Source organism: Lathyrus oleraceus, chromosome 7 (assembly GCF_024323335.1).
Source record: "Lathyrus oleraceus cultivar Zhongwan6 chromosome 7, CAAS_Psat_ZW6_1.0, whole genome shotgun sequence".
Taxonomy (NCBI): domain Eukaryota; kingdom Viridiplantae; phylum Streptophyta; class Magnoliopsida; order Fabales; family Fabaceae; genus Lathyrus; species Lathyrus oleraceus.
Window position 1 is genome coordinate 45,939,332 of NC_066585.1, and position 19,748 is coordinate 45,959,079.

The window sequence follows — 19,748 nt, forward strand, 5'->3', positions numbered from 1 at the left end:
ATTATGTATACATAATAGACTCATTTCAACACCCAAAATCTGCCTTAGAAAAACACCCAAAATCTGCCTTATATGTTAAATAATTGCTAATAAACACCCAAGAAGACATGAAAAAACAATCTGACTTAGACCAGAATGCCAGCCAGCTTAAAGAGCTATATGTAACACACACAAAAAAGTAAAATTAAAAGCATCAAAAACGGCCAAGAACTGTGAAAATTTGATAGTGGGACTTGTTAATCCAAATTTTTACACTGAACAGAACAAAAAGACCTCACTACATTTATTCAATTCAAATTCAAGAGAAGAACAGAACTAACACTGCTCCTGATACGAAAATCAAATTATACACACACTCATATTTGTAAAACAAAAGAATCAATTCACAGGGAAAAAATAAGCTAATTATATGTCAAATCAGGATAATACCTAACTGGACAAAGTTGCTTAAAGAAAAATATATAGAAGAATCTACGCTGCTGCTCTCTGGACCCTGCGAGTTTTTGATAGGATTTCCTTGAGATAGTCATTACGCTCCCTGTGATAATCAATCCACAAACAGAGCTGCCTAATGGCATCCCTCTTTTCCTCTCCCAACCCTTCCTCTTTCTCTTTGATCAACTTCTCTAGCTCTTCAACTGTCTTCTTAAGTTCAATAACAGTTGCGTTCACATTGATATTCTCTGATTCATACTTTCTTGCCTTTGCCTCTAGTTTTTCAACCTTCTCCCTCAGAGATAATTCCTCTTCCTTTTTACCCTTCAGCTCCTCCAACAAACGGTTTTTATCTTTCTCTAACTTCCCTTTAACTCTATCCATCTCACAAACATATTCTTTTGCAACTTGAAGCTCATGTGAGATGTTTGAGATGCTGTTCTCGTGATTTTTGCTTTCATCTGAAAATTTTCTGCTCACAGTATCTATCCCAGATATCATACTGTTGACAGACTCTTTAATAGTTGTGATAGTTTCATGAAAAGCTTCGTTGTTAGCTGTGATTGTTGCTACCAATGTAGCAATCCTGTCTTCAAGTGCGCGCTGTTTTTGCTTGAACTTTTCTTCGTTTTCATTTTGCAATTGTTCTGTGACCCGGAGCTTTTGGTTTGACATGCGAAGCTTTACCTCAAGATTCCTCACATTCTCAAGCAAAGTGCTAACCTCGTCTCCTTTTTCTTCCAGGTCTCTTTTCAGGTCTTCAACTTGGTGTTCCAAATCAACTACTAGATGATCTTTTGACCCAATGCCTTCACGAAACTCTTCTGCCATTTCTTCTATCTTCCTCTCTGCAACTTCAAGTTTGACCTTGCATTCATTAAACCAACTGTCAACTTTTTTATATTCCTCATTCAACTTCTCATATGCATCTTCACGTTCTTCCAATGTTCTCTGAAGATCCATATTTTGGTTGGCTAATTTGGTCTTTTCATTGTCAACCACTGTGAGGGTTTCTGCATGTTCTACTTTTATTTTTTTGCAGTAGAGCTCCAATTCTTCTTTTGTTTTCTGCGACGAAAGCAAGTCGTTTTCCAGTTCATTTTTCTGAGCATGTAATGAGCTTATATCAGCCAGAAAATTGTTTATTTGAGATGTCAAATCTGATACTTTGGAAGATGATTCATCCTCATTATCTTTGAGTTTCTTCATGATAGAAGATAGTTCCTCTTCTCGTTCTTTGGACCTTAATTCAAGTTCCGAATATTGGTTTCGCAACCCTAAATGATGCTCTCCCAGCTCCCTTGCTTCTGTGGTTAAATTTTCTCTGTGTTCCATAAGTTTCTCTTGTTCCAGGGTTTTTCTGTCGACCTCTTCTTTCAGACTTTGAACTTGAATCAAGCACTCGGAGTTTTCTCGGCTTTTTTCCACAAGCTGAACTTCCAAGTCAGATTTCTGGTGTTGTAGAGACTCCACTTCCTTCTGCAATACATTTATCTCATTTGTTATGCTTTCGATTCGAGTTGACGCTTCATTACTTCTAAAAACTATTTGCTCTTCGAGCTCATTTTTCTGAGCAAGTAATGAGCTTATATCAGCCCGCAAATTGTTTATCTGAGATGTCAAATCTAATATTTTGGAAGATGATTCATCCTCATTATCTTTGAGTTTCTTCATTATAGAAGACAGTTCCTCTTCTCTTTCTTTGAACTTCGTTTCAAGTTCTGAAATTTGGTTTTGCAACCCTAAACTGTGCTCTCTCAGTTCTTTTGCTTCTGTGGTTAAATTTTTTCTATCTTCCATTAGCCTCTCTTGTTCCAGGGTTTTTCTGTCATCCTCTTCTTTCAGACTTTGAACTTCAATCAAGCATTCGGAATGTTCTCGACTTTTTTCCTCAAGCTGAACTTCCAGGTCAGATTTCTGGTGTTGTAGAGACTCCACTTCCTGCTGCAATACATTCATCTCAATTGTTATGCTTTCGATTCGAGTTGACGCTTCATTACTTCTAAAAACCATTTGCTCTTCCAGTTCATTTTTCTGAGCATGTAATGAGCTTATATCAGCCTGCAAATTGTTTATCTGAGATGTCAAATCTGATATTTTGGAAGATGATTCATCCTCATTATCTTTGAGTTTCTTCATTATTGCAGATAGTTCCTCTTCTCTTTCTATGGACTTCATTTCAAGTTCTGAAATTTGGTTTTGCAATCCTAAATTGTGGTCTCCCAGTTCTTTCGCTTCTGTGGTTAAATTTTCTCTATCTTCCATAAGTCTCTCTTGTTCCAGAGTTTTTCTGTCAACCTCCTCTTTCAGACTTTGAACTTGAATCATACACTCGGAATTTTCTCTGCTTTTTTCCTCGAGCTGAACTTCTAAGTCAGATTTCTGGTGTTGCAGAGACTCCACTTCCTGCTGCAATACCTTCATCTCATTTGTTAGGCTTTCAATTCGAGTTGACGCTTCATTACTTCTAAAAATTATTTTCTCTTCCTGTTCATTTTTCTGAGCATGTAATGAGCTTATATCAGCCTGCAAATTGGTTATCTGAGATGTCAAATCTGATACTTTGGAAGATGATTCATTCTCATTATCTTTGAGTTTCTTCATGATAGTGGATAGTTCCTCTTCTCTTTCTTTGGACTTCGTTTCAAGTTCCAAAATTTGGTTTTGCAACCTTAAATTGTGTTCTCCCAGTTCCCTTGCTTCTGTGGTAAAGCTCTTAAGTTGCTCCTCTATATCTCCTTTCTGATTTCGCAGTGACTCTAGTTCCAGCCCCAGATTTGAGACTTGTGCTTCTAGTTCCTTGATTTGATTTGAGGACTCATTTTGATGCCCTTCATGCATTTGAGTGAGGGTTGAAACTTCTCTTTCTCTGTCATCAAGTTTCTCCTTTAACTGACTCGATTCAGCTAGAAATTGATCCTCTATGTCTCTTTTCTGGTTTCGCAGTGACTCTAGTTCCAGCCCCAGATTTGAGATTTGTGCTTCTAGTTCCTTGATTTGATTCGAGGACTCATTCCGATGCCCTTCATGCATTTGAGTGAGGGTTGAAACTTCTCTTTCTCTCTCATCAAGTTTCTCCTTTAACTGACTTGATTCAGCTAGAAATTGATCCTCTATATCTCTTTTCTGGTTTCCCAGTGACTCTAGTTCCAGGCCCAGATTCGAGATTTGTGCTTCTAGTTCCTTGATTTGATTTGAGGACTCATTTTGTTGTCCTTCATGCATTTGAGTGAGGGTTGAAACTTCTCTTTCTCTCTCATCAAGTTTCTCCTTTAACTGAGTTGATTCAGCTAGAAATTGATCCTCTATGTCTCTTTTCTGGTTTCGCAGTGACTCTAGTTCCAGCCCCAGATTTGAGATTTGTGCTTCTAGTTCTTTGATTTGATTTGAGGAATCATTCTGATGCCCTTCATGCATTTGAGTGAGGGTTGAAACTTCTCTTTCTCTCTCATCAAGTTTCTCCTTTAACTGACTTGATTCAGCTAGAAATTGGTCCTCTATATCTCTTTTCTGTTTTCGCAGTGACTCTAGTTCCAGCCCCAGATTCGAGATTTGTGCGTCTAGTTCCTTGATTTGATTTGAAGACTTATTTTGATGCCCTTCATGCATTTGAGTGAGGGTTGAAACTTCTCTTTCTCTCTCATCAAGTTTCTCCTTTAACTGACTCGATTCAACTAGAAATTGATCCTCTATGTCTCTTTTCTGGTTTCTGAGTGACTCTAGCTCCAGCCTCAGATTTGAGATTTGTGCTTGTAGTTCCGTGATTTGATTTGAGGATTCATTCTGATGCCCTTCATGCATTTGAGTGAGGGTTGAAACTTCTCTTTCTCTCACATCAAGTTTCTCCTTTAACTGACTTGATTCAGCTAGAAATTCTTGTATTCTGCTTTGAGATAGCTGAACCTCATTTGAAGCCTGTGAAAGTTCCGCTTTTAATGATTCATTTTCTTCTTTTGAGACCTCCAGATTGTTGCTTAGAGCTGTTATTTGCTGTTCTGAGTGTTTCAATTCTTGCTTCAGAATAGAAAGTTCATCTGTTACTGTTTGTAATTCTTTCGCAGCCACCAACTTATCATCTTTCAGCTGATCAATGAGGTTTCTCAGGTCATCTGTAATCTTCTTTTCCTCGTCAATCTGTTGGAGAGCTGTCTCTTTCTCCTTGGCCAAGCTATTGTTTTCTGCCTTCATATCCTCCAATCTTTGACTCAGTTCGGCTTCTACTTTTCCAGCACTGTCCAATTGCTTATTTAGTTCAGTATTCTCAGCCAAGAGGCTTGATCTTTGAATCTCTAATGCATCGGCATCAGTTTTCAAGTCCAAATTAATTTTCTCTGCTTCTTGTAACTTGTTCAGTGTTGCGAGGTGTTTTGAATTTAGTTCCTCCTTCTCTTCATGAGTAATTGTCAACTTCTGATTTAATTCAGCGACTTCCTTGTGCGCCACTTCAAGTTCTTGCTTCAATCCATCATTTATCTTTTGAAATTCATTTTGCAGTTGTCCATTTTTGCTGTCTCTGTCCTTTGAAGAATAATCCGAATCCGAGCCAGAGCTAGATGAAGAGCTAGATGAAGAACTTCCCTTTTCTCGCTTTCCCTTGATCCTTTTCTTTAACTCGCCTGTCAGATGATCATACTGTGTATAAAGCGATTGGTATTGACCGTGGAAATCCTCAATCAGTTCAGCAAGTTGTCCCCTCTTCAAATTTTCTGCTGGGGTACCATCCTCTTCAAGGTTGTCGTCATCTTTAATAAGTTTCAATAGCTTTTTCACTTTGTCTTCAAATTCTGTAGGAAAAGTAGAAAAAAAGTCCAAATCATTTGTTCGATCACCATATGGTGATATACATAAATCATAGCATATTTTGCATCGTGATCTTCCGTAATATCACATTTCAGCTGTCATGGGGCAGAGTCTAATTGTTGATAGAGATCGTACCTGTTTTAGCTCCTCGGAGCTGCTCTTCTTTATCAGGATCAACATGACTTCCAATCAGCGATTTTATAGATTCTCTCAAGTGATGTTTCACCATCTTCTCCACTGGTACCAATTTCTTAGTAATATCAAGTCAAATATAATCTGTTCACCATGTAGATTCCAGGAAGTGAAGAGCTGAAAATTTAACCCAATTATTTGTTAATGTGAAACAGCTGAAAATTTAACCCAATTATTTGTTAATGTGAAACAGCTGAAAATTTAACCCAATTATTTGTTAATGTGAAACAGCTGAAAAATGTAAAATGAATTATGTTAAGAAATATGTGATCTATAATTGTATATATTTAGTTTTTGACATAAGATGATATACATGTTCGGTCTTTCGGCCCGATCTCTCTACCATAAAGGATATTTAGTTAATGCAATTTCTATGTCACCACAAGAGGAAAGGTGTAATACTATGATATCGTAATCAAAACATTTCGTAGCAAATCTATCGCAGACGACACTTGTTGCAGGGCAAAAAAATGTTGAAATATAAGATTGTATAATTATTTGTGGTCCATTCGAACAAGCCACTGCAAAATTAAAGGGCGAAAGAAAAGGTGAAAAGTGTAATTGTTTGGCTCAATTCAGTATCAAAAAGATAGTACTAGATAGTACTGTTACTAAAACAAAATGTGATTCACTAATCTTCTCAAGAGTCTGGTCCCAAACTCCTAAAAGCTTTTAATTATCGCACCACTGGTCCAACAAGATTCTATTATTTAGAACAGATAAATAAAAATGAGATTAGATTATCAATTTTAAATTTTAAAACAAATAAAAACAAAAAGAACAGAAAGAAAAGAAGACACTGATCAAAACAACTCAGCTACACTCTGGCGCCACTACTACCACTTCAGGAATCTTCCAAGAATTAAGTTTATTTTATTAAACAAAAACCAATAACTCTGTAATAATACAACTGCTGCACAAAGAAAAAATGGAGAAAACATACTTATATAGTTATCAAGGTTTTAAATAACGGTCACAGTCGCGTTAATAGTTTCGTAAAGGCTATCGCAATTTCGGTCGGTACAGATGTTGCGACAGTGATTGTGGTCGTCGCGAAGTGAATTAATCACAATTTATTTTTTAACATAAAAACAGTATCCGGTGCCAATACTTTTTGTCGCGGTCGTTTCGCGGTAACTCACCGTTTTTAAAAACCTTGATAGTTACATACATAATCCCTAAAATCGATGCTCAATATTCTTATAATTGTCACTACTTTAGTAAAATTTGAATAAGTACCTTAAATATACTTTCAGTTTTCCTTCTATCTCCTCTTCCGAATCTGTTAAAGAGAAGGAAAAAACTTATACAAAACAAGCAAAAACAAATAGAAATTCTAAAGTATACAATTGATTTTGAATAGCTGCTATATAGTTTTCTTTCTAATCAATTTTTTTCTCTTAAATTTCAATGTAAACTGAAGAACATAATCATCAAAAATCATCTGCATCTTCAACATGATTAATAACGCCATAAATTATTCAGATTAAGATCAAGATACAAGATGAACTAACTTCAAATCAAAACCACATGCAAAAGCGGAAAATACAAAGAAACACTACTAACTAATCAACAAACAAACTAGAAACCGAAGAGAATAAAATTGAAGCTTACATGAATTCAGTTTCAATCAAATTCTGCTGATCTGAACGAATCCAGAAGCTAAAACCAAAGAGCTTCTTCAAAAGCTTCAACTACAGTAAAAGGATCGAGAATTGGATTTCAATTTGAAACGTAACTGAAAATTTTGAAGGAAAAAAACGGATTCCACGATTGTTACCTGAGAGTGTTGAAAAGAAGATGGTGAAGAATGAAAGAGAGTTAATGCAAGAGAGAAAAAATAATTTGATTGTGTTAAATGCTACTAATATGAAATGAAAAGTGGTTTTGTTTGGATTAGAGCGCTCTAAAGATATGCCAGCATTTTTCACCTTCAAATTTCGTGAATGGAATCTTTGGATTGTTATTCAGATGTTTACCCCTTTTTAATCTATTTATTACAATAGTGCCATGCATGTTTTTCGGGGCTTATTTTCTTGCGCGGGGACATGCTGCCGACTTGTCATCATGGTTATTTTGAAATTTTTACTCACTTTCTTTTTTATCGAAGTGATTGGAAATGTAAATTTGAATTTAATTAATTTCATCTATTAATTATTGAAATTAAAGCTAGTGTCTAAAATAGTTTTGCAGAGTTATTTAATAGAGATTCATATGTCATATAATTTTATTTAAAATTATTAATATAATTCAGCAGATATGATGGTAATTGGTTAACATTTTAAAATTATTTATAGCATTTTTTCTCTTTAAAAAAGTTATACTGTTTTTCTAATCAAGTTTAAATAATTTTAATGGTAATTTTTTATATATTTTTTATTAATGTAAAATGTTATATATATATATATATTCTTTAGATTTAAATAAATTTTAAAATAAAATAATTATAATCAAATTGTAAATTATTTTATTTTAAAAATATTGAAAAATACTAACGTGTCATAAGACATGAGTTAATTAAAATATAAAAAAAAATATGGTGAAAATCATGCATGCAGAGTTGATTTAATTTAAAATTAATCATTCAAATAGATAAATTATATTATTTTCTGTGAAAAATATGGATTACACACAAATTAAAGTATCTGGTAATAAATTGTGTTCGTATTTATTTTAAATGATAAATTTAATCTTTTTAAAAATTAAATACATAATTTTAAAAGAAAATATATTTTTTCATGAGTATTTAGACTTTTTTTATACGGTCAGTTAATCACTACTGATATATTTAAAAATATTAACTTTTATTTTAAATATTTAAAAAATAATACAAACGGATGATTCTGATATATTGACAGTGTAAAATTGTTTAGACCGACGGTGCATAATAATTAATCTCTAAATACAAATAGTATAAAAATATATTAATGGTTCACATTCTTTCTCATGATTAACCATTTACTAAGGCTTAACAAAATTTGGTTTCGGGGAATTCAGATTCAACGGCACTACCAACTAAGACAAAAAAATATCAACTTACATCTTTGGTCAATATTTATTAAATATTTTATGGACATATTCTTTATATAGGATAAATACATCAATAATTCAATGAATTTAAAAAAATAAAATTGTTTATAATAATGATTAAAAAAACTGTCTTAGACACATTTAAAAAATTAGACATAAACAATTTTGTTTAATAAATTATATTCTAATTTTTTTAAAATAAATTTTTTCAATATACAAGCTGGGTGTACAAAAAATGAATTATGATAGGTTGTATGAAATGGGAATCCGTCTCGAATATGTGTTCGAGTCAATTTTATAACTATGAACTCGACTCTATATCTAGTGAAACCCGATAAAATACAAATAAAAAATAACAACTCAAAGATACTACTAAATTGGTTTCAAATCAAACGTTAAAGAATTAATTTTATATATTTTTTAAAAAGTAATCAACAAATTTTTTTAAAACATCATAAACTCTAACATCTATAAATTAAGATCGTTCGAATCCAAATAAATCCAAATTAAAATTACAAATTCATCTACAAAATAAAAAGTGCGTATATACAAATATATTTTTATGTGAACTCGCTCGAATTGATTTCAACATTATATTCAATTTTTAAAATCCAACCATATCACTTATACATATTTTAATACTTATTTATTTTTTATTAGTATAATATCTTCTATTTATTTATTATTTTATGTTTTGATAGTAGTATTTAATAGTTAAAATCAATCTACATTTTACTATTCATATTTCATAATATTCACTTTCACTATATTATATGTTATTTTTATATAAATTTATAAATTTAATTGGAACCGGTGTAAAGATATTTTACATTGTCAACTAATTGTAATAGTCAAATCTTTAATTATATTTAATTTTTATTTTAATTATATAGATGGTGGTGATGGATTAATTTGTGTAAAAAAAATTACACCAACGGCATATAATAATTAATCTCTAAATTTATTATTTTACGCTATTTTTATAATAATAATAATATTGAATGTGGTGTTTTTAAATTGTAAGATATTTAAAAACTGATTTAAATTAAACAGCACTAGATTGGATCATTTTAGATTAGATTTTTTATACGAGTCATTCAAATCGAATCAAACATAATATTTATTTATTTTTATACGAGTCGTCTTTCGATCGTCTTCTAGAATGGTGATTGAAAGACGATATCCTTTTAGAATAGATTGAGGCAACTATGATGTTGGAATATCGCACATCCCATTTAGCACCTGTGTAAAGGTTTTTTAAGGCTTCTCTGATTCCATTTTAGATTTTGTTTTGGATTGAATCGGGTTTTTAGAAAAGACACACCCAAGGAATCTGAAATTGTTCCATAGAATGTGATTGATATCTTAAGTTTGAGCATTTGGGAAGGTGGTAAATAATACTAGGGTTTGCATCATTTTTCCTTGTAAAAACTGTGTATTAATACTTTATTTGGAGTGGTAATATTTCTCAGAGGAAAATGATAATTGTGTCCCGGAAGAAAGTCTGTCAATCCAAATAGAGTGGCGGTCTCAGCATTAGATCCTTTGTCTTCCTTAACCAAGCTTCAAATATCAAACTTTGTTAGGAATTCATTAATTCTACCAAAGATTGGGTTTACATTCTTAGAGGGGGAGTCTTAAGGCCTTATGGGAAAATTAATCATCACATTCACTCTTTTATTTGGCTCGGGATCAAGGAAGAATATAACACGATATTGGAGAATTCAACTTGGTCTTTGGGCAATAGCACAAGAATTAGCTTTTGGGAAGACTCTTGATTCGGTTTACCATTCATAAATGAGATAGAGTTACATCCAATTTCTGATTTGCATATAAAATTTGATGTTAAGTTCTAGAGCTTAACAGAAATAATGATTGGAATATCCCTACTTCTTAGCTTAACTTATTCCTATATTAGAAGATAGATTAACTAGTTTGTTTGTTTTTTATGGTTCGAGTGTTGATCAGCTCTGCTAGACTCGGTCTACAAATGGTCATCTGATTTTAAAAGATGCTTATTTATTAAAGAATGGACGCCAACATCAGTCTCAGTGGGCTGCAACAATTTGGAGTAACCACATTCCTCCCTCAAAGTCCCTTCTGGTTTGGAGGTTGCATCATAATAAAATCCCAATTGATGAGCAATTGATTCAAAGAGGTTTTAATGTAATGTCACAATGTTCCATTTGTCACAGAAATGAAGAAGACACTGAACATCTTTTTTCTCCTATATTTTTGCTTCGAATTAGTCACAGAATTAGCTTCTATAGAATGCTCAATCTATAGGTCTGGATATCGAGCACTAATTGTTAGACTGTTCATTTGAAAGTATCTTCTAACCAAAGGTCTTTTATAATCAAAATATCTTGTATCTATGTTATCAATTCTATTCGGAATGCCATAAATTTGGTCTGATACTTCAATGTTTCCCCTAACCTCATTTCTATTTGTGTTGCCATAGTTGTACAGGTTAGTCTTTGCGAATCGAGAGCCAAGCTATCTTTTAAGCATAATATGTTTGATTTTTCTGTGTTGAAGGCTTTTCACTTGAAAATTAAGCCTCCCATGACTTCTATCATTAGGGATATTTTTTGGAATCCTCTACCTATTGGATGAATGAAATGCAACGTGGATGGTTCCTTTGTTGATACATTCAATTCTTCTGGTTGTGGAGGATTATTCTGTAAAAGTACATGTGAATTCTTTCTGACCTTTATTAAATCTCTCAATTGGGGTAGTTCTTTGTTAGTTGAATTTTGTGGAGTCCTTTGTGGTATAAAACTGGCTAAGAAAAGGGGTTGAAATAATCTTTGGATTGAGTCAGGCTCATCTTTGGTTGTTAAGCCTTTATCTAATGACAAGTTTAATAGGTCTCATTGGCAATTAAGGAATAAATGGTTTAATTGCATCAATGATATATTGGATATGAATTTTATTATAACACATATTTGCAAGGAAGGAAATATATGTGCGGATTTTTTCCTTCTAATTTGGGTCGTACATCTAATGCCTTCACTCTTTTATTCTTTATCATTAGAGATTATAAAGGATTGTGTAAAAAAATAGGTTAGTTTTGCTTCATTTTAGATTTAGATAGTTTTGAGTGGATTTATATCTCAAGCAGCTAAATCCACCATCAACACATCAGGTCCAATCAAAAGAACACTAAAAAACTAAAATCAAAGCAAACTCTCGATCCACTATAGGTGTTGGTAGAGTTTTGAAGTTATTCATTGAAGGTGTAAGAGTTCACTCTTGATCTATCCAAAAACTATTTACAGTACAAAAAAATCATCTTATCCTCCCTATCTTTCCCAGATATTTGACTCCTGTAAAATTTGCATCATTACGGATTTTCCAGATGGACCGGGCCATAACATGTCAAACTAAGAGATAACCATTCATATACTTAAATGTGCCCCTTAATGAAAAAAAAGACTCAAAAAAGATCCTAGAATCATTATGAGTGGCTACTTGTCATCCCAATCACTTAAAAAATATTTATCACACAGACAAGACAAGATCACAAGTTACAAAGAAATGGGAGACCTACTCAATCGAATATTCATAAAAGGGACAAGTGTGTTAGATAAAACATTGTATTCATTCAAGTACCATATCTAATAGTGGAAGAAAAAAAAGAATTAGAGTATTAATATAAATATAAATAGTTAGTGTGAGTTTTCTCACCAAAATAAAATGTAACCTTGTGAGTGTAATGGAGTATTGTTAGTTGTGTGTCATGTGAGGATTTAGACAGAGTTTGCAATTTTTTCGTTCAAAAATTATAGTTGAGGATTTACAATTTTTCTGTTCAAAAATTATAGTTGAGAGAGGGTTTGTAATTTATCCGTCCAAAAAATTTGGTTGAGAGGATTTGCAATTTTTCGTTCAAAAATTATAGTTGAAAGAGAGCTTGCAATTTTTTTTCATCCAAAAAATGATTTTAGAGGGTTTGCAATTTTTTCGTCTAAAAATTATAGTTAAGAGAGAGTTTGCAATTTTTCAGTTCAAAAATTACAATTTTAAGGATTTGCAATTTCTCCTAAAAAATTTAATTGTATGTCAGAGTTTGTAATTTTGTTTTGTAAAAATTAAAAGTTGAATAATGAGTTTGTGAGTTTTTGTTTCTTTTTCTTCTTTTATGGATGTATTTTCGCATGCACAAATATTTGTTTATGCTATTTTCTCAATAACTAGGATCACATTCATGTTCTAATCAAGAGAGAAAGAAAGAAAAATTAAAGGTTACGATCAAGGGAGGGAGAAGAGAAAACAAAAAGATTGAAGAGTAATAATTTTACAAATGTGGTTAGTCGTTATAATGATTTTAAACTCTTTGAAGATGAAGTTGATGACAACGTGAAGAATGTGGGGCTTTGATGAATGAAGGATATGTTGGATAAATTAATGTATTGATTTAATTATCACATAAGATAGTAAGAAGAAAAAATAATTGGAGTATTAATATAAATGGAAATAGCTAGTTCGAGTTTTTTCACCACAATAAAATGTAACCTTTTATGTTGCAATGGGGGTTTGGATAGTTGTGTGTCATGTGAGGATTTAGAGAGAGTTTGCAATTTTTTTATCCAAACATTGTATTGAGAGGGTTTGTAACTTTTTCGCTCAAAAGTTGTAGTCTAGAGAGGGTTTGTATTTTTTCATCCAAAAATTGTAATTAAGACAATTTACAATTTTTTTGTTCAAAAATTGAAGTTTAGAGATGATTTTAATTTTTTTCCGTCAAAATATTGTATTTTAATAGATTTGCAATTTTTTCGTCCAAAAATTGTAGTTGAAAGATGATATGCAATTTTTTTGCTCAAAATTTGCAGTTTGGAGGATTTGCAATTTTCTCCTTAAAAATTATAATTGTATGTGCGAGTTTGTAATTTTGTTTTTTAACAATTAAAAGTTGAATAATGAGTTTGTGAGTTTTGTTTTTGAATTTTTGTTTCTTTTTCTTCTTTATGGATGTACTTCTGTGTGTTCAAATATTTGTTTATTTGTTACTTTTCCAACAACTGGTATCAGAGGTAGATTCTAATTAAGGGGTGAAGGAAGAAAAGTAAAGGATCTGATCAAGGGAGGATGAAGAGAATGCAAAAATATTTAAGAGTAATGATTTTATAAATGTGGTTAATCATTATAATGATCTTAAACTTTTTGAAGAAGAAGTTGATAACAAAGTGAAGAATGTGGGACTTTGATGAATGGAGGATATGTTGGGTAAAATAAGGTATACATTAAAGTCTCACATCATGTAGTGGGAAAAAATGAATTGGAGTATGAATATAGATAGAAATAGCTAGTTTGAATTTTCTCACCACAACAAAATATAACATTGTGAGTGCAATGAGATTTTGGTAGTTATGTGTCATGTGAGAGTTTAAAGATGGTTTGTAATTTTTCTGTCCAAAAATTGTAGTTGAGAAGATTTTCAATTTTTTCCATTCAAAAATTATGGTTGAGAGAGGGTTTGCAATTTTCCCGTCAAAAAATTGTAATTGAGAGAGTTTGCAATTTTTTCGTTCAAAAATTATAGTTAAGAAAGAGTTTGCAATTTTTTCGTCCAAAAATTGTATTTGAGAGGGCTTGCAATTTTTCCATCTGAAAATTATAGTTGAAAGAGTGTTTGTAATTTTCCGTTCAAAGATTGCAGTTTTAAGGGTTTGCAGTTTTCTTCTTAAAAATTGTAATTGTATGAGAGTTTGTAATTTTGTTTGTAAAAATTAGAAGTTGAATAATGAGTATGTGGGTTTTGTTTTTGAATTCTTGTTTCCTTTTCTTCTTTTATGGATGTACTTCCGCGTGCGCAAATATTTATTTATTTTCTACTTTCCCAACAACTATTGAGAAACAAGTGTGAGTTATGTAAGTCTCACATTGTTTAAAATATGTCAGTTAAGCACTTTATAAGTGAGAGTCTCATACACCTATTGCCTTAAGATTTTGGATGAATAATTTGGTGTCTCTCTCACTTGTTTGAGCAAGTCTTTGAATTTTAGGTGAGTATTTTATCTAAAGTGGATGTTTTCCCTCATGACCACCCATCAGTGGTATCATAGCCGATGGTTTGAGTAAGGGGTTGACTCCTTGTATCAAAAGTCTTCCTGGCATGGTGGTGGTCAGACGGCATATCCTGCTGAAGTGCTTCTGACGTGGTAAGGGTGTTTGTCCACGGTGGTACAAGTATGTTGGTGAAATATCTTCTGCTTGAGGGGGAGCATAGTGGATGAACTCACACTTTAGAGGAAGATTGTTGAGAAACAAGTGTGAGTTGTGTAAGTCTAAAATTGCTTGGAAAAGTAGAGGCTGAAAACTCTATAAGTAAGAGAACCCATACACTCATTGCCTTAAGGTATTGAGTGAATATGTGGTGTCTCTCCCACTTGTTCGGGTGAGTCTTTAACCTTTAGATGAGTCTTCGGCCCAATATGGATGATTTCCCTCATGATCACCCATCAAAGTGATCCTACTTGGATCATAAATCACCCCTCTTTTCGAAATGTTTTCTCTAGATGAAAGTATATCTTGCAAAAGATACCAAGTGAAAACTAAGATCTTAGAAGAAGTCCATTGATCTAGAAAAGGAAGGGGAATGACTCTCTTTCAAAAGGAGAACCAAAGAAATGACCCTCTAAACAAGATAGGTGTATGCCACATAAAAATATCATTTTCTTTCATGCTTTTAGATCCAGCTTTCTCTATCCATGGTGTAGCACCTCAAATTTGCACCTATCATTGTACATACATCATCATATTAGGTCATAGCATATCATGGTCCATTGCATAGCATTGCATTGCCCCCAGTTGCCTCAAGTGCAAGCAAATCAAGAATTAGGTCAAATTGATCAGGAGATCAGTCAACCAAGCAAGCAAGGTTGTTTCTCAAGGAGCCAAGGCCCTAGGGTTTGTCCAACAAGTTCACATGACTTGGAGGTCCATTTGAAGTGTTTAAGCCAAGGGTTGGATGTTCAGAAGTCATCAGTTCATGCACAATCAGTCAAAAACCCTAGAAAGTCAAACTTGGTCAACTGTGGTTGATTTTATGGTTTTGATGGATGGATTTGGTTTGAGAGAGCTTATTCATGTCCCAATAGGCCTCATGTATCATGGCAAATAACATCATTGAAGAATTTGAAGCCAATCAGAAAATTTCCAAAAATAGAAACTGGACCTGTAATTTTAACTGCCAAAAATGGAAACTTCTTGATCCCAAACTTACATCATGATACAAGCTTCAAATGAATTTTTGCCTAACATGAAAGTTGAAGATCTTGTTCTCCCATTTCCAAAAAGTCCAAGAACTCCCAAATCCCATGTATGGTTGTCAAGATATGATCAAATCATTTTCACAAAATCTTGAACTTCAAAAGGCCATATCTCTCAAACCATTTGGCCAATTTTGGTGGGGTTTTTTCCTACAAACCACATTTCATCTCCTCTTTCCAAAAATATAAGTTTCATGAGCCAAAGCTTTGCCAATCAAAATGGCATTTTTGGACCTAACCTAATTAATTTCAAGTGTGGACCAAAGTTGACTTTTTGATTTAAGTATTTTCAGCACATTTGGCCAATTAGGAATTGTTTGGAAGGTCATTTGAGACTTGTTTGAAGCCCAAACTCGGGCAGACTTACACACTCCATTTGCCTTTGGTACAAAATTAGCAATTGTGCAAATTGGTTCATTAGAGCAAAACAAGTTTAGCACATGATTAGCAAGGCTTAAACAGAAGTATATAGTCACATTTTCTGCAGATTGGAAAGCCCTAGCAGCCATCTAAACACCAGAATTCTCTCATTTGCAAAAATCACCATTTTCACGATTTGCAATTTCTGAGCAAAACTCCCAAAACACTCGAGCCACTCTTGCTTCCTTCATCACCTAGCCAACATTTGGAAGCATTTTGGAGCATCAAACCCCAACTGTGCTGCAGCCTCTTGTTCTGTTTTCTCCATGGCCCAATAATGGTGAATTTCAATGTGAAGGTTTCCAAGCATCACTGAGCTAAGCTTCCTCGAGTATTCATCATTTCCAACTATAATCTCCACCTGTTTGAGCTTGAAGCATCCAAAGAACCACTGTTTCTCCATTTGCTTCAAATCCAAGTAAGATTTCGATTATCCCTTTTCTCTAATCCATGCCATGTTTCTGGTAGATCTTGATTTGCTGGTTGTAATGCAACTTGAATCGTGTAAAATAGTTGAGAAATGCATGAAATATCTGGAAATGAAGTTTGGTGTTCATTGTTGATTTTACTCGATGCATGCTATTCATTGGGTTTCAATGCATTTGGTTGATAGATTTGTAATGTGTGATGCTTGCTGGTCGTGTTGGTATGTGTAATTTCATTTTCTGGGCACACTTGTTCTTCACGATTTTGAAGAAGATGATGAATATACTGCAGAAACCTAGCACTTTTCCAGATTTTTTTTTTCCCAATCGTGTCTGTTTGTTGCTGTATGATGTTGCATGAAGTTCACTATATCACTGCCGTGCTGCTTGTGTGATGTTGTTTGAATTTCGTTTTGGATGTGGATGAGCATGAAGATGAAATGCTTTTGCTGTGCAGAAACCCTAATCCATTTTCCAGAAAATCTGTTTTTCACGTGTTCACTTGCCCTGTTACTGTTCCATTGGTGACAACCAATGAGAACATTTCGTTTGCCTGGCCCTAAACGGTGCGTTTGGTTTAGTGAGTGTGGTATTTACTGAATTGCCACCGGTCAACCTCTTTGACCATTGAATCATGTTCTTTTGCTCATTTTATTCCAAATTGATACAACATCTTACAAAAATCACATTTCACTCATTTCAAATCCAAAATTCATGAAATTTTTTCCATCATATTCACATGAATGTCTACTTTTTTATCATGATTTTTATTGATTTTTTGGTTGGCTGGATTTTAAATGGTATTAGGTTTCTTAACATGTATGCACATTTCATACCTTTTGCCAATCCTTTTGTGAAATTGTGATGATGTATCCAATGCCCCTGAAATTTTTTGTGCATAACCTACACTCATCCATGTTTATTTTGATGTAAAGATCATGATTTTATCTTATGTGGTTTGAGAGTTGTGATTTTTTGAAGTAGGGTGTGACAATTTGTGTCACACCAATGTTATGCAATTTCATGATTTTTGTTGACATGCTTCCTGACCTCCAATTAATGTGAAATTTTGCATGAACCTTCTCTTATATGTCTAGTTGACTTGTAAATTTTCTTGGATTTAATTATGCCATTTCCTAATTGTTTGAGATTTTTCTTCCCTGCCTAGTCAAATGTTGACTTTGTGTGACACATCTTGCCATTCCATTTGGGAAATTCTCATACCTTATTGGATGATCATGAAATTTCACATGTGCATACTAGACATCTTAAGCTTTGCATTGGTGTTAATCCCATTCATTTCTCATCTGTTTTCATTTAGTTATGATTTTTGGAAGTGGACCCATGTTTGTTTAACTTCTATGTGCATGCTTGAATTTGCTTTGACTTTATGATTTTCATTGACTGCCTTCCACTTGTCCAAATGCAATGAAATTTGACATGCTTACCATTCTAGGTGTTAGGATTGAACATGATTTATTTGATGATTTTTGAAAATATTTGAGTTGACTTTTGATGCAAGTCATTCTGTTGACTTCTTTGAGCCCTCCCTTGCCATGCTTTGACTTCTTTTGGTTGTGAATTGATGATGATGCATGATTTGAACTTGAGACCAATTGGAATTGCTTCTTGTTTGATTGAATTTGATTTTGATTGAATATGGTTTGTTGTTTTGACTTTTCCATTCTCTTTTGACCCTAGGCTTGCCCTAGTGGTCCAGTTACTTACTGTTGAGCTTATGTTTTCAGGATTGAACACCAAATGACCAATGAGATCAATTTCTTTTGATTGAACTTGCTTAAATGTCATTGAGCTAACCTTTGTGTTGTAGGGGGGCTTGACTCATGTGCTTGAGTCTTGTGCTTTGCACATCTGATTACCTGATTTGTCTGTGGTTTCCATTCCTTTTGATTTGACTGTTGAACTGTATACTGATTGGTTTGACTATTTCAGGTACCCTTAGTTGCTTAAGTTCTTTGAACTTGATTTGCTTTGCTATTTAGCAACTTGCTTAAGGTATATTTCCTTTTTCTTCATGTAGTCTGGAAGACCTGGCCTGTTACTCGGCCAGGCAACTGTCTGAAGTCCTCCTTAAGAGGCAATGTTTGTGTATGTTTAATTTGTCCTTGTACAGGGTCAAAGACCTCCTAAGTGAAGAGGCAATTGGCAGAACCAAGGGATAAGCAACCTATCCCCTGCTATTCAGTGTGTCTTCTGTTTTGCTCACACTACTGCGTTGATGCATTTCAGATAAAAACCCAAGATCTTGTGCAATTGCACAGTTGAGTCAGTATCAAATGTGTAGAAGGGTTCCCACTTTCTGAACCCACACATTCTTGTCAAATGCTCTCCCTGGCCAGGGATAGAAGCAATGAGGCACACCCCTCGTCTCTTTTCATCTGCTTCACCTTAGCCCCTCAATGGCAAGGTTAAGAGCAACACTCACCCCACTCCAGAGGTTTGTTTGTTGAGGTTGATGTGACCCCTCGACTAAAACCTAACCCATGTTTGAGCCCCCTTGTTGGTGTGTTTACTTTATGCTGTATGTGTTTGTGTGTGCTTACGTGGTGTGATCATATCCCCTAGGTTGTTAGACTCCGCGTAGTCTCGTTTGCATGTCAATTAAGGTAGCACGGTTCCTTCGTATAGGACTTCCTTTCTTGCTTAAGCTTCTTTAAAACACAAACAAACATCATCCCCTCTTAAGGATACGTTAACTCCTTCTACTATAGATGAGTAAGTCTCCAAAGGTCGAGCATCAGGTAGATTGTGCAGTGACGTGGTCCACTTAAAAAACACAAACCAACAGTGATAGTTTAGCCGAACTACGGCAACTCTGATTCTCATGTCCAGATGAGATACGTAGGCACGAGATGCGATTTCTTGTCGAGTTTGACTAACAACTAACACTAATTCTCTTCTCTCGCCCTCGTTGCGATTGAGACCTCCCCTTTCTCTTGCCCTAGTTGCAATCGAGACCCTTGCTTCCTGTGCAAGTTAGGTTGGGTGTGGCTTGCTTCCGGTGCGAGTCATGTTTAGGATAGGCTTGCTTCCTGTGCAAGTTAGTTAGAAACCTTAACTTAGGGACGACTTTGCATGACAACATCTAGGCTCGAGTCGTAGTCTCCCTAGAGTTGTGTCTCCCTCTGTTATCTGGTTAGGCTAGTCC

At 33.9% G+C, this 19,748-nt stretch overlaps 1 protein-coding gene across 1 annotated transcript; it reads right to left on the reverse strand.

The window, feature by feature from the left end:
- Positions 1–201: 201 nt before the first annotated feature.
- On the reverse strand, positions 202–7,372 carry LOC127108248 (COP1-interactive protein 1). The gene is made up of 5 exons (XM_051045689.1): positions 7,208–7,372; positions 7,042–7,121; positions 6,667–6,709; positions 5,371–5,544; positions 202–5,219 (listed from the first exon to the last, which is right to left on the reverse strand). The coding sequence occupies exons 4-5, from the start codon at positions 5,462–5,464 to the stop codon at positions 472–474; spliced, it is 4,842 nt and encodes a 1,613-aa protein (XP_050901646.1). The 5' UTR covers positions 5,465–5,544; positions 6,667–6,709; positions 7,042–7,121; positions 7,208–7,372; the 3' UTR covers positions 202–471.
- Positions 7,373–19,748: the final 12,376 nt, after the last annotated feature.